The sequence below is a fragment of the Mchenga conophoros genome, linkage group LG20 (assembly GCF_057382185.1).
Source record: "Mchenga conophoros isolate Kocher_MC1m ecotype Shallow Benthic linkage group LG20, M_conophoros_male_GT1.1, whole genome shotgun sequence".
NCBI lineage: Eukaryota > Metazoa > Chordata > Actinopteri > Cichliformes > Cichlidae > Mchenga > Mchenga conophoros.
Genome location: NC_140545.1, coordinates 8,027,134 through 8,048,716, shown reverse-complemented (window position 1 = coordinate 8,048,716; position 21,583 = coordinate 8,027,134). Strand labels below are relative to the sequence as shown.

Sequence of the window (21,583 nt, the reverse complement as noted above, 5' to 3'; positions counted from 1 at the left end):
AGAGACTACAGATTCAATGTTAAAGACTGACCCACCTTCTTATAAATGAGGTGCTGGGATTCACAAGACAGTGAACACAACTTTGCTATTAGCAGTATATCCAGGTGTTTTCTGTTCCAGCTGTTTTGGTGGTTTGACCACTTAGGGGGCTAATATTTTGTGAGTAATGTTAGCAGTAATATGGATATGTGCGTTTTCATTGCTGACAGCAACTACAGTAAACCAGAATTCAATGAATGACAAAGTTGCATTCATAAATATAGGGCCCGACTTGTCTAGTAAAAACAACTCTATTGCTCTTATTGTTGGGAATGTGAAACCAACTACTGGTTACAACCAAGGGGCAACGTCTGAAGCTGAAAAATGAAGTGTTGAAATAAGCGCAGTTCCTCTACTTGCCATTTGAGGCTGGCTCCAAAACCCCCATAAACTCACATGTTAAGATGTCCAACTTTCAGCATTAAAAAGGATCGTTACAGCCTGCCTTAAACAAAAGGTCTGTACTACTGGATTTGGTCATTTCTTCATATAGTATAGATCTCTGTATCTTCCAGTGCATACACAGGTCGCTTAGCTCCTTCTGTTCTGTGGCTTCAGTGGTTATGAGAGTTTCTGCCTTTGTAATGACTCTGAAATGGGTGACATTTTTCTGTGATGCAATCATTGACAAGTGTCTCAATTAGCATCTCACAGGCTTCAACACTACTTAAAGTGATTAAACTGGACCTATTCACGGTGTTTGTGTGCTGTTGAAACCTTTTGGAGGATTTTAATTTTGATTCAACTTCTAGGTTGGTGACTGCATCTACACTGTTACTTATCATTTAACTTTTACAAGACATTTCAGACTGAACGCCTTCAACCTCCCATATTTTTACAATCCTTTCTTTGTCAGGTTGACGACACAAATGGGTGTGTTTTCTCCACCAGTTAAATGAATGGATAGTGTCTCTTTGGGATTTTTCATTCTGATCCTAATCCTAAGAATAAAATAATAGGCTGCATGCAAAAATAACAGACAGGAACAAAAATTTGACTTTCAGTTTGAATTAGATCATCTGTCCCATTAAGATAAACAAAGGAAAAAAAAATCCCATTTTGTCCTTGATTGTTATAAATGTTTTGAAGAAGTGACGCCACATTAAAACATAAAATCATCTGTCCTGGACATTGAATCATCAAGTTTATTTGACTTGTCCGGGGTTTATTATTTAACATCAGATAAAATTTTGCGACACGGAGCTGTATAAAACACTTAACGTCTAAAAGTGTTTGGTCTCGCTTCAAACATCTTGGACAACTAGCAGACCTCATGTGACACCATGTTGTACTTGGCTATGTCCCCTCTGTCCAGTCAAATAATGACTGGGCTTCCTCTCTCACTATTCAACTCTCCCTCTGGGGGAAGTAAGCATGGGAATCACACTCTCCCATTTCATCTTTTGTTGCCTTTCATTCCTCTTCTGTTTTCGAATTTATCTTTTCTGGTTTTATTTGCTTTTGAAAATTACTGAATATTCGTCAGCCAAAGAGAAACAGTCTGAGAATGGAGGGAGATTAGAAGACAAGCGGGGAAGATAAAGCAAAAAAAAAATAAAGACACAAGGATAGACGGAACGAGAGCTATTGCCTACAATTATAGCAATTATTACAGTTAAAGTTGATGTAAACTACCAATTAAAATGAGACAAATGGGGCAAAATGAGCAGAAAAAGCACAGGCAGTAAATTTAGCTTTCACTTAAAGAGCTCTAGTGAAGAGTCTGATCCAAAGGCAACACACATGAGAAGACTAGAACAGGTGATTTACAAGGAATCAATTTTTCATCATGCTTTCAAGCTTTTTAGTTCACTTGCAGTGCTGTTACACTGACAGGCATTTACTATTTTTCCCAACGGACATGAAAAATAACTCTTTTTAGGCCATGATGGCGAGCGGAAATGATTTAGCAAATTCCTTACTAAGCAAGTTTATTTTTTTAAGCTCCACAAAACACAAATCTTAAGTAAAAGTCAGCTTTAACTGAAAAATGGACCTTCAGGATCAATGAAGCTTGCTTTAACTCCCTGTATCTGCACATATACATTGAACTTTTTTATGTTTGAATGTTTGCTTGTGTTTCTGTCTCCCTGTCCACATATTTATGTTTTAGCTGGTGTTATTTGTTTTGATGGCTTCTATGTGTGCGTATAAGTGTGTGCCCGTGTCTGTGTGTGTGTGTGGTCTTGTATCTTTATGTCGTCACTGTAACATGTTGGTTTATTTTCACATCTATGACGCTGCCCAGGCAAGCTGTGTCACTCACCGGGGGGGACTTCAGTTTATGTTAGTCTTTAAGTGTGGGGGAGTAAGGGAGAGAGAGAAGGGGGAGACAAAGACACACAGACCTGAGACAAAAATTAGAGGTTCATTTAATGGGGATTATGATGCTCTTAACTGATGATAATTCACTAAATCATGGGTCATTTTTCTGAAGCAAGGAACGCGACACACGAGTTCTTCTTGAATGGCCCGATGAAACTTAATCTCATTGCACATGAGCATTAAAAATGCTTTTAGTGGTTTTTAAATGTTGTCTAAGACACGCCTGACCTCCAAGAAATATGAACATTACTGACACGGCCAATCATGAGGTTACACTGGTGGGATCGTTGACCAGAATGTTTCCAAATCCAATTCTTTGTTTTCATCTTTGAATAAAAGTATGAAATACAGTTGGGCTTGGCTAACACCAAAAGGCAATAACAGCATGTCCAATACTAATAGATTTAGTCAAAACACTGTCTGACAGTGCATTTTATTCCACTGAGAGCCAGCTGTTGTAAAATGAATCAAATATTTTCTCACAACATGTTGAAATTTTTGCGTAAAACATTGTTGACAGTCAGGCAACAAAGTGGCACCAAGAAAAAGAGAAGGGGGAGAGAATGGGGTGCCACTGGAGCGATAGAAAGAGTATGTATGTGCCCCCTAACTGAGATGAAACACCTATGAGGTCAAAGGTCATCCCACCCAGAGTCCAGGAACTGAGAGCCTGCCGCCTCAGTTCCTGGGAGAGGTCAAGCACTCAAATGGGTGTGTTTTCTCCACCAGTTTACAATTGGTTATATAAATGGACAGGCTCTCTTTGGTGCTGTCCATTCAGCCGGACTCGCTGACTACCTGACAGGAAACACTTGTAGTCTGAGTGGTGGTTTTAGACAGACACGCAAGCTGGAGAGCAGCTGGCGTCATGATATATTTTAGGAGAGAAGAAGTGATTTGTTTTTTGACATCCATACGACTGTTGCAGGCTGTTCCGCTCATTAAATACACACCTGGGCAGACACACATACGTGTGCAAACACAACTATCCTATCACAAAGTGCATCCCGTGGGGCAAATAAAACAGAAGGAGCAATGATTGCAAAGACAGGTGCACCACCTTCATCATCTTAAACTGGATAGCAACAGATGATTCAATGCACTTTAACAAAAAAAATGACACCTACAGTCCCTGTAGTTTCGTAACTGGCTATCTGAATCATTCCTGCAGGAAAAAAAACCCATAACCGCTTACTAAGAAGTGCTGAGTTCAAGTGTGTTGCTTAGTTGCACTGGGGGAAGAAACTCCTGCACTTCCCAGGAGGCTGCAGTTTAAAACATGTGGCCTACATTTCTGCTCTGCTCCCAAATGCATCGCAACCCTTAACAAGGATTCTGCTGAACTGTTTCTACCTCCAGTGTTTGTTTCCCCAGTTTTGAGCCACGCAGACCACTGTATATTGTCTCTGAGCTAAATTATTTAACATGAACAGAGAAATATGTATTCCATTTTCCATGATGTGCCATAAAACCCAGAGTTCAAAAACCACACTCGGGATGACAGATCAGGGGGGAGGAAGAAAATGACACCGCTAAGGAGAACACACGCTGTGTCAAGCACCTAAATCCATAACAGAAAAGGAAAAATGCACTTCCTGTGCTTTATATGCACACACAAGCCACACACACAAATCAACACACATTCTACAAGGTTGGCACTCTCCCATCCCACTGTCTCATTTCCCTAACAGAGCGCTTTGCCAACATCCACCTCCCCCCTTCCCTAAAGACTGACCCTCTCCTGCTGGGCCCTACAGGGCAGCACACTGGGCAAGGATCTGTTCAAGTGCCGTTAAAGAGAGTCTGTCTTAATAGCTCCATTCATACATTCTTGTCCTTTAAGTGGCTCCAAGTCTGAGAGTCTGCAGAGGTTTCCACTCAGCTGAGCATCTGAGAGCCAGCCTGTGCATTTGAAAAGATGTATAGAGGGTTTAATGCTGCGGCTGAGTGGCCTGCAGAAAAACTCATGGTAGAGCTGCCTGTAGAGAATTAACATTGAACCTCAGGGATCTGTGCACAGACCCCAGTCAGTCTGAACTGTGTTTTTCTGAAAAGCCACATTGGCACCAACCCCATTTGCTCCATTAGACTGATTTCCTCCACAGCTTTGAGGCCACCCAGTCGTTCCTTGTATCATCTCATACATATACACTATTTCTTTTGTATGGTGCCATGCTTTTCTACTGAGAAGTAGTAAGGCCACCTACCTTTCATTATCATGTCAACTGTAAATTTTTGATTAACTGGCCTTTAGTCAGTGTTCATTTACTTAGTATTGACAAATTAATTTCAAATGAACATTTTAAGAGTCACTGGACAATATGTTTGATGACCAATGGAAAAGTGTGCAGAAAGTAACACCCATCTTTTTGAACTCTCTTACTATTTGGCTTGGTGGTTTGATTGTATATTACTGTCTTTCAGCAGTCTCAAAATATACATCATCGACAGTCATTTCCAGGAAAATTCAGGCCAATTGTATCTTTATATGTCCGACTTAAGCCTTGATTATACTTTCTGTACTTGTGAGTCTGCTGGGGTCTTCTTGGGTCCAAATGATATAAATTTCATCATCACACGGTGCGCAAAATGGTTGGTGGACCTCCACATGCCTGCCAATTTTTGTGTGGCCACAGACTCGTCCACTGAGGCTTTACATTTCATTGCAACAGCTACGTATGCACCCCAGGCAGAAGACTTTTAGTGGACGTCAAAGAAAACGTAAAAAGTAGAGCTGAAATGTAGGTCAGTGTAATGAAATATATTGATCCATGCCCGCTGCATGTGCATATAAACAAATTAGCGATCAGTAAAGTGTTTTTGTATGTGTATTTTAAAAAGAGAGAGAAGCAATAAAAGTTCTCAGCGTAACCTGCCAGAGTGCGTTACAGCATTCAGTGCTGTGATTGGTCAGTTATGTGGAGGTGAGAAGTCAGGCTCTTATTAAATTGTGATGTGAAATATATATTCAGAGTTTCTAAAGTTGCAGCTCAAACTGCTAATAACTACACAGTGCATAAAAAGCATGTATAATTTACAGTTCCCAAAAATGCAGAGTGAGTGCAGTTCACACTAAAATAGGAGTTTCCCACAACCGTGACAGCTGCACACCACAGAGCTTTCATCAGCAACCCCAGCTGATATATGTGTTTGCATGTCTGTGTTTTGAGGGGTTTGTGGCTGTATTTAGGTAACTGATTGTCAGTGCATGTTTTTCTATTTTCTGCTGAATGGTGGATGCAGTCAGATAATCAGCTGCCCAAGACAATCTGCAGATGTCCAGAGTTCTATAAGAAGCAGTAGCAGCCCACAGCCACCACCACCACCACCCGCAGCCCATCTTAAACCCTTCTTACCTCTCCTCTGTGCCCGACATAGATGAAGGCACACATGGGCTGGAAGGCACCAGTGCCACAAGCCAGGAGGTGCGTACGATTGTAGGGCTGCAGCAGGCGAACAAAGTTGGCACACTCTGTCTGCAAAGCACACAAACACACAGTCAGGTTAAAAATCTGTATTTCAAATATGTTAACAAACTGCAGACAAGCTGAGGGTACCAAAGAGAAACCAACAAGCTTATTGATACCAAATGTTGTCCTGAGCCCTGAGAAAGATGAAATGTGATAGCCTCCATCCAGGAGTGGTATCTGTGATTTTTGGATGTTCGCCAAAGCGATGATAAAGAAGGAAATTCATCATATTCAGGTCAAAGGAACTCATGAAACCCAAGAAAATCCTGGGAGCCCGTGTTAAAATGTGGTAGATAATTCTGGTGGTTTGGTATAAAACGTTTGTGGTTATGTAGAGGATAAGATGAAGAGTTCAGCAATAAATCTAAATTCAACTTTTGACAACAGCAACAAGAAAGAGAAGAGAAAAAATATAGAATCAGGAAGAGATCAAATCGGAAAGGAAGACTAGAAGCTGCTCCTGCTTTATCAGGCAGTCTGTAACTGAAGGAAATTCAGAAGAAATTCAAGTTAAAGGTCCTAAAAACAGAGATTGGTGACACATGACAGGAACAATAGAAGTAGTGACTAAGGAAATGAGTATTAAGACCTTTTTATGATACACAGAGTTGCAGAGGAAGCAGAGGGCATGACTACTTCCTCTTTCCTTTGTGTAACAAAGCAGCAGACAAAACGGGTGTCAGCCTGAGGAAAGAAAGGATCGGGCAGCGATCACTCGCAGGTCAAAGTCATCTGCACAATCAGTGCCTAAAGTGTGTGTGTGTGTGTGTCTGTGTCTGCATAAGCGTGCTTGACTGAGAGTTAGATACTAGAGTGTTGGTGAAGGTTTTTCTGCGTGTGCCATCTTGATCTCCACATGTGTGCATTTGCTAGTCTTTGTGTTTTTACAAGTGCATGTGTCGAGTAAATCTGCCATGCTGTGCATTTGGCCCCTGTCCCTCTCGATGCTGCAGTTGGACCTGAAACCGCCTCTGATCGTTTCCCCGAGTGCTTCGTTGCAGACCTGATGTAAACCATGTCACTGCAATAAGAGAAACAGTTTACATCATTATATTACTCTCCTCCACTGGATAATTTCTGTGTTTCAAACAAAACCAGGCAAGTGAAAAACAGAAAACGCATTTATATTAAAAATGTTTTCAGCAAATCTAAATGTACTACTGGTTTTTCGATGTACAAGCGTCTAGATTTCAAACATTCTGTTTCCAGTGAGGATGATGGGATATCATTGAGCCAGTTTGGCATAGCTTTTAAAGGTTTTCGGACACCGCGTCCCCTCAGTTATTTATCCTAAATTAGTGTTGTTTTACTTGCTTATAATTTATCTCCAGCCTGTTGGAATCGTCTTCTAAAGGGACAAAATTAAGACGTAAATTTAATTTTGTGGTTGTAAGAAGACAAACAGCACAGCCCACGTAGCCTATTGGAAATGAGTAGAAACCTTCCCCTCCTGCGTTTCTGTGCTTGTACTCGGGCAGTCATCTGAAGATCTGTGTGGCCCTGAGAAAAGAGCGAATTGAAATGTTGAAAAGAGGAAATATGTCTCTCCCACTCTGGGACGTTTGGTTTCACAGTTCTGTGTGGGCTTACTGGGATTAAGTGGCAATAAAGGGAGTGGTGTTTAACAGAAAATGAAGATGTTTGATTACTAAATCTGGTTTTGTCTCACTGGGAGATCTCGGGGAGTAGTCGTAACAACGGCCAGGGCTGAAATTTACCACATAAAAAGTCATGGTTAGGGCAAGATGGTGAAAACAAAAGCATGTAATGTGCTCGTATTAACCTTTAATTAACAAGAGAAGGTTGCCGCCCTCCAAAATGTGTTCTCAGCAACAGTGCTTCCACACTTAAAGATCTGAAATTACCCACAGAAACCACATTTGTGTAACCTGGTATTTGGAAAGAAGAATGTACAGCATTTTAGACAGTGACCTTTTAATCTTTTGCTCTGAGACAAAAGTATCATTAACTTAAGCAAATAAGATCCCTGCCAAATCTCTGGCAGAGCTTTGCAATTTGCAGCACTAAACCTCTTTTCCCACTGAATAAGGTTATTAATTTGGATCATACAGGAGTAAAGCAGTTTACTTTCATTAATAGTACAAGATTTCAAAGTGACAGTGAAACATTTGCAGGGTGCTACTGGAAAGAGAAACCTTTTCTTAGTTTTATTTGACATCTACCTTCCTACTTGTAGTGTGCACAATATACTATATTTAACATATTTTGCTATATTTAACATATTTTTCAGTCAATTTGAAGTAAAAAAACAGAAGTTGAAGAAACAAAGAAAGGTGAATGGAGACCAACTATGTTTAAACTAACTAAAAGATAGAATTGCAATCAGAAATGTATCTCCTGGGCTTATTGTGGCATGTACTTTAGTATTATGTTTAATCCTGGAAGGTCAGTTATGCACTGTGTGGTCGTCCAGGGTTATTTTTTTGCCAATAATACCTCATTTTGGAAGAGGGGATCACATTTGAGGAGGACTGCTTGAAAGTTTGAGGCACCAGTGAGATGCTGATTGGAGAAATTTAATTTTGCGGTCACTGGTCCATTAATTACCCGTGTCCTTGGAACACAAAGCTACAGCTAACATGGAGCAAACCACAGAGAAAGCTCCAGCAGCAGCCAAATATGTTTGAGGATGACTGACCCGGGTAGGGAGAGGCAGGTTTGGACATGGAGAGCAGTTTCCAGTATAAACAGCCAATGTTCAACAGAAAGAAATCTGTTATTCTGTAATACTAACAGGAAGTGAGGACCAACACATTTGTACACACGCACACGCACGCACACACATGCACACAAATATGCGCATGTATAACGCTACAGTGAACAGGACCTCCTACATAAATACAGACACACAAAAACACTGTGCAGGCAGTTCAAAGCTGGACAGCTGAATGGTGTGTTCAAGTCTTTGGTCTCAGTTGCTGTTTGATCCTCAAAGAAACGACTTTTCTCGATTGAGCAATGTCAAGCTCAGTCGGTTGAGCTCAGTCAAGACACGAAACTCCTGTGTGGAGACCTTTGTGGCTTCTTGGAGAACTTAAAAGTCATTCTGAACAGTTACAGACATTTGGTGCATCTTATTGAGATTTATATTAACACAAACAATGAAACGCAATCGAGAGGAGCTTTTGCAGAAGCTCCAATCTGGAGGCCAAAGGCTTTGATGTTATCATAGCTTGGGAGTCTGAGCGCATTATTTATCAAACGTTTATTTATTTTTTAAAACCCAGAATTCTTTATGCTTGGGATCTTGACATAATCAGGTCTTTCTACAAGAAATGTTGGAATACTGACACTATCAGGGCTGCCATTAAAGAAAAAAAGCAGAGCAGTGAGTGCACAATTGATTTTTGGAGCCTACATAAAGAATTCATGCTTCAAATATGCACCCTCAGATGTCAACTTTGCAATCCTAACACCTGTGTTCTTGATCTCAGTGATTTAATCCCTGGAAAGCTTTGTTTGTGCACCATAGGAACAACACTGTGACAATTCCTGGCAGCGATGAATTGATTTGATCATCAACCCAGCGGCAAGTGGAGGAAAATTTAAAACAAGACACTACATGTTTAGCAGAAGCTGCTGTCCGCCTCCCTTCCCTTCTGCCTGGTATTTATTTGTGTGAGCTGTGATTAATGGTGGTGAAGGCCATGAGGTTGTGATTCTGGGAGGAAACACTATCAGTAACAACATGTTTTAGGTGGTAGGCACGTGTCAGTAGAACAGTATGGAGACAGACTTTCATTAAGGAGATAAGATAAACACATTTATTTATTTCCACCGAGTTTCAGTGTCATGATGTCAGGATGTGGATGCTGAAGATATTCATTCTACTGCAATGTGCTGAGAAGGAAAACTGCATTTCATTGCTTTTTTTTACTTTGTGTAACAAGGATTATTCCAAAGATTAAAATACATTCTCTATAAATTATGAACTGTATTTTTAACCTGATTTTCCTCAGTGTGATTGGACCTTTCTCCCTAAATCACCAAACAGCCACACACTAAAGTCCAAAGACCTTTCACCTTTCAACCTTTATCGCTTTCTGACAATAACCGTATAAGTTGTAACACATGCGCCTGTGTGTGTGTGTGTTCAGTGTGTATGTCTTTTGCTTTGTAGATTATATAGGACGCCGCAGTAATCCATCTCATTTGACACCAAAAAAAGCCCAGAAACACACAGTAAAGGAGATATGTGAAGGAATGCATAAAGGTGGCGGTGCAGTTTAACAAAAACTGTCAAATATCTCAATTTATTTCCCGTGTAGGGAAACACACAATCAATACGGCTCCTTTGGTACCAGTAAGGTAAAGTTTCACACAGCTGGTTTTCAGACCTGTGTAATAATGGATCGTGACATCACTTCTCCACTAAAGAGAGTACAGTAGCGCACACACATCCAGCACCGTATGAGCGGCCTGTAGAGGAAACACCTAATAAAGGTGATATAAGACACCCATGACACACCTGCCACTTCAAACACAGAGACTACACATACTTACAGACACACACATAATATCTAACCACTTCCAGATGGAGGGGCTGTCAAACTCCTTGCCATAAGCACAAAAGGGTACAAAAATTGCTGTGCTTTTATAACTCTTACACTATGTGTTCATTTTGGCGTGTGTTTGTGTGTGTCTGAGTGTGTGTCTGAGTGTGTGTGTTAACCAACAGTACCATTTGCTTCTCCAACTGGAACCAAATGCAACGATGTCTCATTAAATCAACCACACTCTAATAAACTTGCCTCCTTCCTTCCTCCAGTCCTTTCTTTCCTACTTCCTTACATCCTTCCTTCCAAAAAAGCACTGAGTTGATCTAAAGTTTCTTAGAACTTATGACATGATGCCATTTGGATAATAAGCTTTCTTGCTTGAAATAATCTTTTCTTTATTTCAATCAAATTCAGTTTGATATATTATTGTTAATTTCCTCTGTCATCATTTTTCTTTTGTATTTAAAGATGATTGTTAGCAGCTCATGTGTCCTGCTGCCAGTCAGATTTTTAAATCCAATAAACTTTGCCAGGATCAGCTCTGAAACCAGTTTATGACTTCTATCATCGTAACTTATGACTTCCTTCCTTTCAATTTAAAAAAATCAAATGTTTAGTTGAGCAGAAACACGGAGAGACAGACAACTGTTCACACTCACAGTCACAATGTGAACAATCTAAAATCACCAGCTAATCTAACCCTTTGAACTGCATGTCTGTGGACTGTGGAGATCCCATTTTTCTATGTTAAAATTTATTGACTCTTCTTATTAAAGATGTGTTACATTCAGTCACATATTTCATGTTTATATTTATGCAATAATGCTTTAGTTTAGGATCATTTTCAAAATAAATAGATTTCATAATGGACATTTTCCTAATATTAATAACATACTGATATGTTTTCATTTTTAAACCCAATGTTAAACCCGAGTGCTACATTTCCTTGACTGTAGGTAGTTGACTATAGGTTTAAACACATATATGTGGATGAGAAATGTCCTTCCAGCTTTGGGCTTCTGTGTCAGCGCCCAGATAGTAAATCACTATGTTTTTCCCTCCTCCTTCTCCTCCTACCTCTCTATATTCCTACTTCCCTGGCATCCTTCACTGAAGTCTTTATTAAGAGCTCTAATGAACAACAAAAATCTTTTCCCTCAACTTCCCTCTGATGTAGACTTCAATACAGAGAAACTTGTTTGGTTCCTAACTCATTAAAATGCTTACTTTTAATAGTTTACTATCTTTTAAGGCAAAATATGACTTGCCTTAAGGCAGGAAACTGCAGTGTCAGCACAACACAACATGGCACCAAACTGTCAAGCTATCCCATTTACTGCACACTTAGTAGCCCTAGAGGAACGCTCTGCTCCTCCCTTCATAACACACCATTTGAGGACTGCTGTTAATGAAAAGCATTGTAAATATTTTGCATCCTAGTTTTCAAACCTAATAAAATCTTGTTTTAAACTAAACAAAATGTAAACCCAACTGAACTCTGAATGCAGGATTTGGATCGTGAGCCTTCAGAATCATTTGGAGCCTAAAGTCAAACTTGGGAAGCTGGAGAGAGCCATCCCTCTGTCATAGTGGAGGCAGTTTATTGAATAAAGAGCTTCTGAGCACCATGAGCCAACTCAGGCACATTTATGGAGAGGTTCTGATGAGATTTTTGGCAGCAATGCACAGTCAGAGTCCAAGTTTCTGGAAACAAGGATAAGACTCTAAAGGTGGACATCAAAACTTTATAGGGAATAACCAGCAGCTTGGAAGACGTGCACAGGTCAGGTAATCCCTGAAGAATGGAAACGTGAGAGGAATTAAAGGGAAGGTGAGGCAGGACTGGGCATGAAAGTGTCAAGACCATGAATGCTCTAAACTCTAGCTCTTTGGGTATGTTTGAACCACGCTGATGGACGTAGCCAAACTGACAACACCCATTTAAAGCCAGCCAGGCAACAGAGACGCCCCCAAGTGTCCATTTGAAGAACAAAAGTGGAAACAAAGGAGACAGAAAAAACACTGGATGTAGTCGTGCCTTTTGAAGCGCTCATTTTGAAAAAAATAAGTTTGCCATTAAATCACCATATTGCAATGAAAATTAAAATAGCCATGTTAAAACAAGCAGATATTAACAATGTTAAAAAGCTACCTGTGGGTCCTTCCCTGTCTGAATGCAGTCTTCTCTGTTGCCAGGTAATGGAGGCCAGAAGATCTATGAGAAAACGGGGACACAGAAAAATTAGTTTGATGATTAATGACCTCATAACTATCAAATACTGTAATGCAAAGAACCGCCTTACTCAGCCATACTGCCAAATGTCATTTTTTCTTGGAGCGACTTTGGTGGGATAGAACAGAAATATCAGTCATTGAGTCGTTAAATGCAAATTATCTTCCTCAAAAATTCAACTTTTGTAGCAGTTAGAAGCAAATTGAGGAGAACAGCTCATCCACAAATGATGAAACAAGGCTTTCCAGTGGGCAGCCAAAGATGTTAGGCGTTAACTTTTGGCTTGTAAAGCTGAAACCCTGTGTGTGACAAGGCAAAAATGTACTTTCCACTCCAACACCAGAAGCCAGAGCCACACACTGAATCATAACTATCACAAGAAATAAATTAAAAACATCAAAAACTGAGCTATATAAAGTTTTTCTTTCAAGCCACGCAGATGATTTGGTTTGAATTTTCCCCAAGTTTTTGATATGACAGTGAAAGAAGGTCCTTTTGAGGCCCTCACAGTAAAACAAACGCATTTATAATGATCAACAGCAATGTCTTCTTAGTGACGATGCAAGGCCAAAGGCTTGTGGAAAGAAATGCTTCTGATGAATGATGTAATGCTCTGTGTGTCATTGTCCCTCTCCTCTACTTCCACAGCGCTGAACAATCTTTAGACCACAATGTAAGTCTTTTGGTTGAAATTTTCCATTCGCTTGGTCCGAAGAGCAAATCTTGCATGTACTGTACATAGGCTACACTAACATACTACACAGATGTCTGAAAGAGTTCAAGACTTTCTTTTTCTGTGCCAAGACAGGAAATTAGATTTCTGGCTATAGATAAGCAGGGAGAAAAGTGTTCAGCCACCTTAAGAGTATCATTTCAACACCATCTGGAGCTATAATAAAACACAAGTTCTCACAGCATAGATTAGGAAACTCCCAGAGTCTTCCTCTCAGTCTGCAAATTGGATAATCCAATGAGGTGAATCTCAGAGAAGCATGAGGTAAAATTTGGACTTTAAACAATGGGGCTAGTTTTCACACTGCCACTGAAGAGAAAAGCCCAAGTCGGTTTGAGCTGAGCTTCAGTGGGGTGTGTAAAGTCATAGTGTTTGTGTACTACCACGAGTTTCTCTGAGACAATAAGTCTTTGTCTGATCTAACAGGAAACTGCCTTAGCGGGATGTTAGCAACCGGAGGGGAAAACAAATGGTCCCGACTTGCTTCACCATGTCTGATTGCGCTCAGCGCGTGGATGAACAGCATGTGCACATGCACTGAGTGCCACTGCGAAAGTCACTGTTATCAAAGAGCATTATGTTGATGGATGTTTATCATAATGAAAAACTAAATTGATGCACATTGTTTAGCACTGGGATCCATAAAGAAAGCCTTTTGGTCTCCTAGATGAAGGTTTAGCGCTTTGTAAACTAGCCGTCCATCCCAACTACCTCCTGGAGCTGTTCCGAAATAGTGTGCTTCATTTAGTTTAAACAAATCCAGCCAGTGTGTACACTGCAGCTGAACGTAGATGGAAACTGTTTAGTTGAGCAGAAACATGAATTCTCACCACAGCCGTGTGAGTGGTGACATGCTTCATCCAATTCTTTTCCAGCTTCCTAATCAAAAATGTATTGGAGACAAATCTTAGTATGAAATGGACACTATTGCTGATTCATTTGTCATTTACAACTCCACAAGCTGGCTTGCAATGGTAGAAATCAACTGGAAACAATGTATTCTGTGGATCAGGCTAAAGTTTGGCTTGATTATGGTCTGTTTCAACATTTTTTAATATATACACAGTCAAGAGGGTCTTAAAGTGCTCCTTAATTTTGAGACCATAAATGCCAGATGTATGCATTTTATTGTTTTATTCATCAAACACAACACGTTTTATGTGCTGTATGTAGCTTTTTTTTGCATTTATGCACAAAATAATCTGACATCTCTGCATAGCAACACAGAGCCAAGGCAAGATGTAAATGAAAACTTGATTTAAATACTAAAAGAAAACATTACGAGTCCTTTAAAACCTGCTCAGTATTTAAATCGTCTCTCTAAGAAGATTTAAATACTGATTTAAATGTCAACACAACCACCACTTTTATCAACACATCACGTTTTACGCTGTGCTCTTTTCGGGCCAAAGAGATCACTCTTTGGGTTAGATGCCATCTCCACAATCTCCAAGGAAACACACAATATACACTGTAGTGTGTAACCAAAAACTCTGCAAAGTAAACCAGTTGTCTAAACTTGCTGAAAAACAATGTTTTTGACAGCCAGCCACATTTTCAAGCCAGAAAAGCAAGAGTGAAGATTTCATATACATTTTTCAAAGACGGGATATCAAATACCAATCAAACGTGTTTATCTTTTCGCATGGAGCAAGTGGAATATTTATTCGATCACGTGAAACATTTAGATGTACTAAATTATTATTTGTTTTAGTTTTCCCTTGGTAATTATCATTACGGAAATTTTTCCACTTTCCTGATGTGATTCAAACCGTAGTGGAGCCAGTTCTGGGCTGACACATGCAACATGGACCGAGTTAATGCCATCTGATTTTTATTCGACTAAAGCCTTGAGTTTAGAATTAAATCACCCTGCATTACTGCACTGCTGGTCAGATTTATAGAGGGCACCAAACTGGGATTATATAACAGATATATACTGTAGACTTTTATGGGCAAAGATTAAGTTGAAAAGCTACAATATGCAGTACTATGAAAAAGTCTTCCTTGTAATTTCTTTAGGTAGTCTTCATGAATAGTTTCAAAGCTCTTCTTTGGATGTTTCTGCTTTTTGTTCTGTTCTTTGTCAAGATGATCCCACACTGCTTCAACACTGTTGAGGTCCGGGCTCTGGGGAGGCCCTTAACTGGTAGTGTTCCACTGTGTGTTTTTCTATCCAGGTATGCTTTTACTGCATTGGCAATGTGTTTCCCAATGGTTTTGCATGGTGGATCAAACTCTGATGCCACTTTTCTGTTTTAATATTTCCATCAATTTTGATAAGATCTCCAAAATCACTGAAATGGAGCCCCAAACCATGCCAGAGCCTTCACAGTGTTTTACAGATGGTTATAGACACTTACTGTTGTACCTCTTTCCTGACCTCCGACTGAGGATGACTTGAACGAAAACGTTCAAATTTGGATTCATCGCTCTATAAGACCTGTTGGCACTGATTTTCAATCTGCCTGTTGTGTAGTTTGGCATACCTCAGCCTTTTCTCCCAGTTTCCCTTCCTTAAGAATGACTTCTTGACAGCCACCCTTCCACTGAGACCATGTCTGATGAAGCTTAAGTAAACAGTAGATGGACCACCAGATGGGCCAGACATAGCTCCCATATTCTGTTTCAGGTCCTTGGAGGTATTTTTTTCCCTTTTTGTTAAGGGCGTGACTTTCATACCGTTCATCTGCTGTAGATCTTTTTTGGTCCTCCACTTGTCCAGGATACTTTAGATTTAAGAAAATACTGTACACTGTGCTGAAAGACGGCAAGTTTCAGCTAATAGCTCTCTTTGAATCTCGTTGTTGGAGCAGTTGACTGAGTTCTTCTCACATTTAAGTAAAATTTGTAAGATCACTATTCAGACCAAACTTTTAATTGTAACTTTTGGATTTTTTCACCATATTTGGGAAGATCTTTGCACACTCATGCATGCTGAGGGAAACATTTGGCAGGTTAAATGAGAAAGGGGTGCATATTAAACTGACTAGCTAAACTAAGAAGGATGTGATTTTACAGCATGATGTAAAATCATGTTGTAAAAAGGGATAAGCTGTGGGACATGCTGTGCTTCTGGAGTTAGGCATACTTTCTCTTAGCGATGCTCCCTCATGTGAGGACAAACTAAAGTTGAAGTTAAACAAAATTTCTTTCTTCGAGTGCTGGTTTATGGATGATTTGGCAGATGTCCTTAATCTTGTAAAAATTTCTTTTACTGAACTCACAATGGCCGGCTCCTTTAGAAACATGGTTGTTAAACCTCACACCGCTCACAGCGCACTTTGTCGGCAAACACCGTGTGTGATCACGAGCCAAGACAGAGAGCTGTGAGAGAATGCGAGAGAGGGATGGAAAATTAAGAGGTAGATACGGTGAGCGACATCTGGCTTCCTGCGTACTTAAATTCCCCATTCACCCATTCACTTCATGTCATCAGTCTCTCTGACCCATGTACACGCACCGCTGTTCTTAGCTAAGTGCTGTAGCACACCGGGGACTTTGGTTTGAAAGGGTTGTTTTTGTTCACTATGTACTAGAAACCAGTTTAATGGAACACAGAGTAAACTGGACATCCTAGTGGAAATTTAAATATTGATGCAAATTTGCAGTACATTCTTGCTCCAAAGTAACACAGTTAGATGAAATTATATCCTGTTTGAACCTAAACTCACACATTTCCCTGATGACAAATTCTTCTAATAAAATCTGTCTGAAACCTTATAGGATGCAGCTGAAAGGTATAATAACAAATCACAGCAAAACCCCATATGGATTTACTGTTCCAGAGCATAAATACTAATAAAACCTAGATTACACTCTAGTATGAAATGCATTTTTTTTCAATAATTTTTAACATATTCAGTCTGTTTGACTTAAACTAATCAGTGATTGTTCTCAACTTAATCTAGACTGTGAATTAGATACTTTCTTTTAATATAAAAAAAGATAAATTTTCAATTTTAATTATGATAAAGGCAATAGAACATCTCTTCTTTTTGTTTTGGTCAGACTCTCAGTCTGTGATAAATCTGCAGTGAGGTTCCTGGTTTATAATTTACCTTTCAATTCTCTTTGCTGTTACAGTGTTTAACAAACCTTAATGACAAACCGGTGCTGAAATTAAAAGCAAAGCAGACAGAAATACGATGTTTGATTTATGGGTAGCTGCATTTTTATAGGTGTTCCTTTACTGGGAAGGGTGGAAATGAAGTGTAGTTTAGAGGATACCTGTTTATAACACAAGAAGTGCAAAAGGTAATGTAAAAGTAAAGAAAACAGCGAAAACCCCAATAATCATATGACTCCCTATAAGCACTTTAGCAACAGTGGGAAGAAAGAACTCCCTTTTAACAGGAAGAAAACTCCAGTGGAATCAGGCTCACTGAGTTGAGGGTGATGGGAGGAAGACTTTTCAGTTTGATGCAATACCAGTAATATTAAATGAAATGTCTGTTGCCATATTTGTAGCTGATTTGTAACAGAACACTTAAACAGATGTTCTACAAGGAAGGAATTCTGATAAAATGTTAAATCCTCCATCTGTCTCTTCAAGTCATAAATCATCTTTCTACAGGGTGAAACCACTTGAAGCACAGTGTCCACAACCTAAATCAAAATAAAATGACAAATGTAGACTGTGCAGTAAAAAAAACTTTTACTGTGCATCAATCATCGAAGCAGAGCTCTGCATACTCAGAAAAAATATATAAAACACATCATTTTTACCTCTTTCGATTCACTGCTAACAGGTCCCAGCGTGAGAGAGTACAGGACGTCTTTCCCGCCCAGGAATAAACGGTCACGGTATTCATCCAGGAAGACAGCGGTAACAGAGAGGTGGCCATGGTGACCGCTGAAGATGGATGACCTGTTGGTGGACAGCAGGTCTGCAAAGAGAGCAAGGCATTAGTGACAGCAGAAAATATGGAGGAGTGCAGACTAAAAAATAGAACAAAGGCTGTAATATTTTTGGGTGCGCTATTGTCACGACCCTGCTATTGTGCATTCTGAAAAAATGCACTTTTTGCATTATATTTGCTGTATTTTGTATGGGATTCAAAACTTTAGTGTCAATTCATTTCACTGAAATCAAATTACTTCACTGAAGTAGTTCTTGTAGTTAAAACACAGCACTAAAACAATAAGAGGAAATGTTAAATATTAACATGATGCAGTACTGCAGAAATTCATGATACTAAAAGTAAAAGTACCATGGTAACGAATATGGAGCGATTTGGCAGCAGCTTCAAAGAGGTTCTTGCAATAACTCTGCAGGCTAGATGCAGACTGAGGTGAACTCGAGTTCAGCTAGACACAGGGTGTCTTCTCTTCACACACACATACACTGCATATTGATGCACGTATACGCCACAAAAACCAAACACAAAACCCAACTGCCTGGAAGTCTCTGACAACTTTGACATCTTCTACTCTCTCACCCAAACACGTCTTATTTTTTCCCACTTTTTCTTTGTTTCTGTTCATCTTTATCGCCCGCCACCTTACTTTCTTTCTGTCTAGGTATGAAAATGAGGAGAGAAATGTGTGTGTGTGTGTGTGTGTGTACACGTCGCTGGTATGTCAGACTCTCAGCGGAGGAGTCAGCTCGGGCTGAATCGACTTTTCGTTTGTCTCTCATCACTCATCTGTCACATCGGTTATTTCTCTCCTCATTTTCACTCAGCACAATACACACTGACTAGCATGCACAAACACAGAGAGTGAGAGGGGGAGCCCAAGTCACTCGCCACTCAGCGTGAGTACTGACTGAGTGAGGCAGGAGGGTCCTATGTACCAGTGATACCTTGTCCATCACTGGGGCCATGTACACACAATGGAGCTGTTTTTATAAGAAATCAGCATTTTTCCACATACATAAGCATGAACACTTTTCAGCAGTGCTGCAAGTATGCTTTACTTTCTCAGGTATTATTTCATCACTTATCCACCATTTATTTGTTTTAGCTCACACTCTCATAAAGGCCTTCCAAAGAGGTTTCCACTGATATTGACATTCATTTCATCCTGTGTCTTTGCTGAACAGCCAAAAGTTTGGCTGATTAATGAGAAAATTGCCAAGCAATAGCAATATAAGGTAGGGAGAGAGGAAGTTAGACAAAGTTAGAGAAAGAAAGAAATAATTGGTAAGAGAAGGAATGCAGACATTGAAGAGTTCAGCAACTGGTAAGAGTCTGAAAATAATTAGAAGGCAGACAGACAAAGAGAGCAGTACGACTGATTGATTTCTTGAAACTGGCAGGGCTGAAAAAAATATGCTGGAGAGACAGAAGGAAAGATAACCGACAGTAGCTGAAGCTCAGCAGTCTCTTCCACCCTCTGCAACTTTTACATCTGCCACACAGAGATCCTCCGCACTGTTGCTTTGCTTATTTTCACAAACCAAGCATTTCCAGGGACAGCTTCAACTCAGAGATGAAGCTGTTAAGCTTCTTAACAAGCATAACCCCAGAGCCACGTGGCTGTTGCACTTGAACTGGACTTTATAATTAAAGAATTTATGTAAGGCTTTATGTTATAAAATTCTGTATTTTCTAATCAGGGGCAGAATTAATTTATAGCCTGGCTGCTGACAACATTACTATCTCTTATAGACAGAGAATAGCATTTATCAGTCTCGTGTTTTCTCAAAAGTCCGACATGTTTTGCATCATTAAATCCAAACTCTTCTTTTTTCTTCTTTCTCAATATGAAGTGCGTGCAGTTCTGAGCCATTTGTTTTCCACAGCACAATCGGATTCATTCTGTTTCCACCTACATGCACACAAACCCACTCAGACTGAAAGCAGCCTTTCTCCCTCCCGTTGTTTCTCATAAATTACTCGATTGTATACACAAATCTTCCTCAAACCAAAGCAAAAATGCAGCGACATAAATACCAGAGCGCACATACACAGAGACACCAGCAAGCACACCCAAACAGAGAGGAAAGGTGAGCTGACAGCTTCCATCTGTAGCTTGTTATCACTCTAGCAGCTCATCACCTCAGTGTGGAAATCACGCCAGTGTCTCACCTCTCACCAACCTCTCCCCCTCTCTCTTCCCTGCTCTCTATCCAGCTTCACCTCACCTCTTCTGCGTCTCCACCACACTCAGTCTCTTCTGTCTATCCATCTTTAATGTCCTTACTTGAAGTCATTTTTGAATAATAGTCTTAAGTTTCATCTCTTGTTTCTTTCTGTCTTCCTGTCCCTTTTGCTACTTGATCTTTATTCCTTGTCTCTCTTCTTTTTATCCATCTTTTTGCGCAGTCTATATATACATCCACAAATTCATGACAGCATCCATAGTGAAACATCTGTCTTCAATGTGCATTATTTCCCTAAAAGCAGTCAGCCAGTGCTGCACTGACAAACAGCAGATGTGCCAAAGCAAAGCGACACGCGAATGAGCATCTGGTTTCACTGTGTCAACCCTCACGCAGTCTCACCCGCTGCAAAGATGTGTTTGCAATAATTTATTATTGATTTGTTTACATTTCACTCTTCTGCACAATCGGTCTAAGGCATGCCCTGGTGTTTGTCAAATCTACACGTCAGACGTGTGGACTTTGCAATCTCATTCACTGCTCCTGTTTTGCATACTACTCTTTGATCCAGGAGCCTGTGCAGTGAAGGAAAGAGCATGAAAAGGAGGAGAAGTGAGGTAAAATTGAGGGCACCACCACTGCCTGAATAGATTTTAATTTGGTTCTTAACTAGGAGGTATCACATGTTCTGCTGAGAAAACTTATCTGCAACTGTTTTTTCCATCATGTTAAGCAGTATGGCCTCTCCGTGTGGAGTTTGCATTACCTGCGTGGGTGTCTCTCTGATGTCCAAAGGCATGCACGTTTGGCTATCTGGGGGCTCTAAATTACATGTAGAAGTGAAAATTGTGTGTCCAGATTGGATCCTACTTCATGTCCAATACACGCTGGAGAATGGATGGATGGACTATGACTAGACCACTAATAATGCTGCCAACTTGCAGACTCCCTCAGAGCAGTGGTCGGATTTTGTGGTCAGACTGAGGTTGAAAGGCTGAAACACAAAAAGTAACTGGACCTGGACAATCAAATGAAATGAATGAAACCAAGAAGTTAAAAAAGTTGGGGAGATTAATGACACACTATTAAGCAATTTTTCTTTTAAGGTTAAAAAAAGACACTAAAATTCGGTAATTGTGGATTAGGAGTACATGCAGTATTGTGCAAAAGTCTTAAGATGTCACTTTCACATACTGCTCTTCTGCTATATTTGAA

The 21,583-nt window shown here is 40.0% G+C and overlaps 1 protein-coding gene across 2 annotated transcripts in view; it reads right to left on the bottom strand.

Annotated features, from left to right (window-relative positions):
- The window catches only part of sema3g (semaphorin 3G), a 67,276-nt gene that overhangs the window by 26,839 nt on the left and 18,854 nt on the right, over positions 1-21,583 (bottom strand). For both annotated transcript variants that reach the window (XM_085258973.1, XM_085258972.1), the window contains exons 2-4: positions 18,049-18,209; positions 12,507-12,569; positions 5,721-5,840 (exon numbers count right to left, since the gene is read on the bottom strand). In XM_085258973.1, coding sequence (XP_085115099.1) covers positions 5,721-5,840; positions 12,507-12,569; positions 18,049-18,209 — 344 coding nt within the window. The remainder of the gene's footprint in view (positions 1-5,720; positions 5,841-12,506; positions 12,570-18,048; positions 18,210-21,583) is intronic.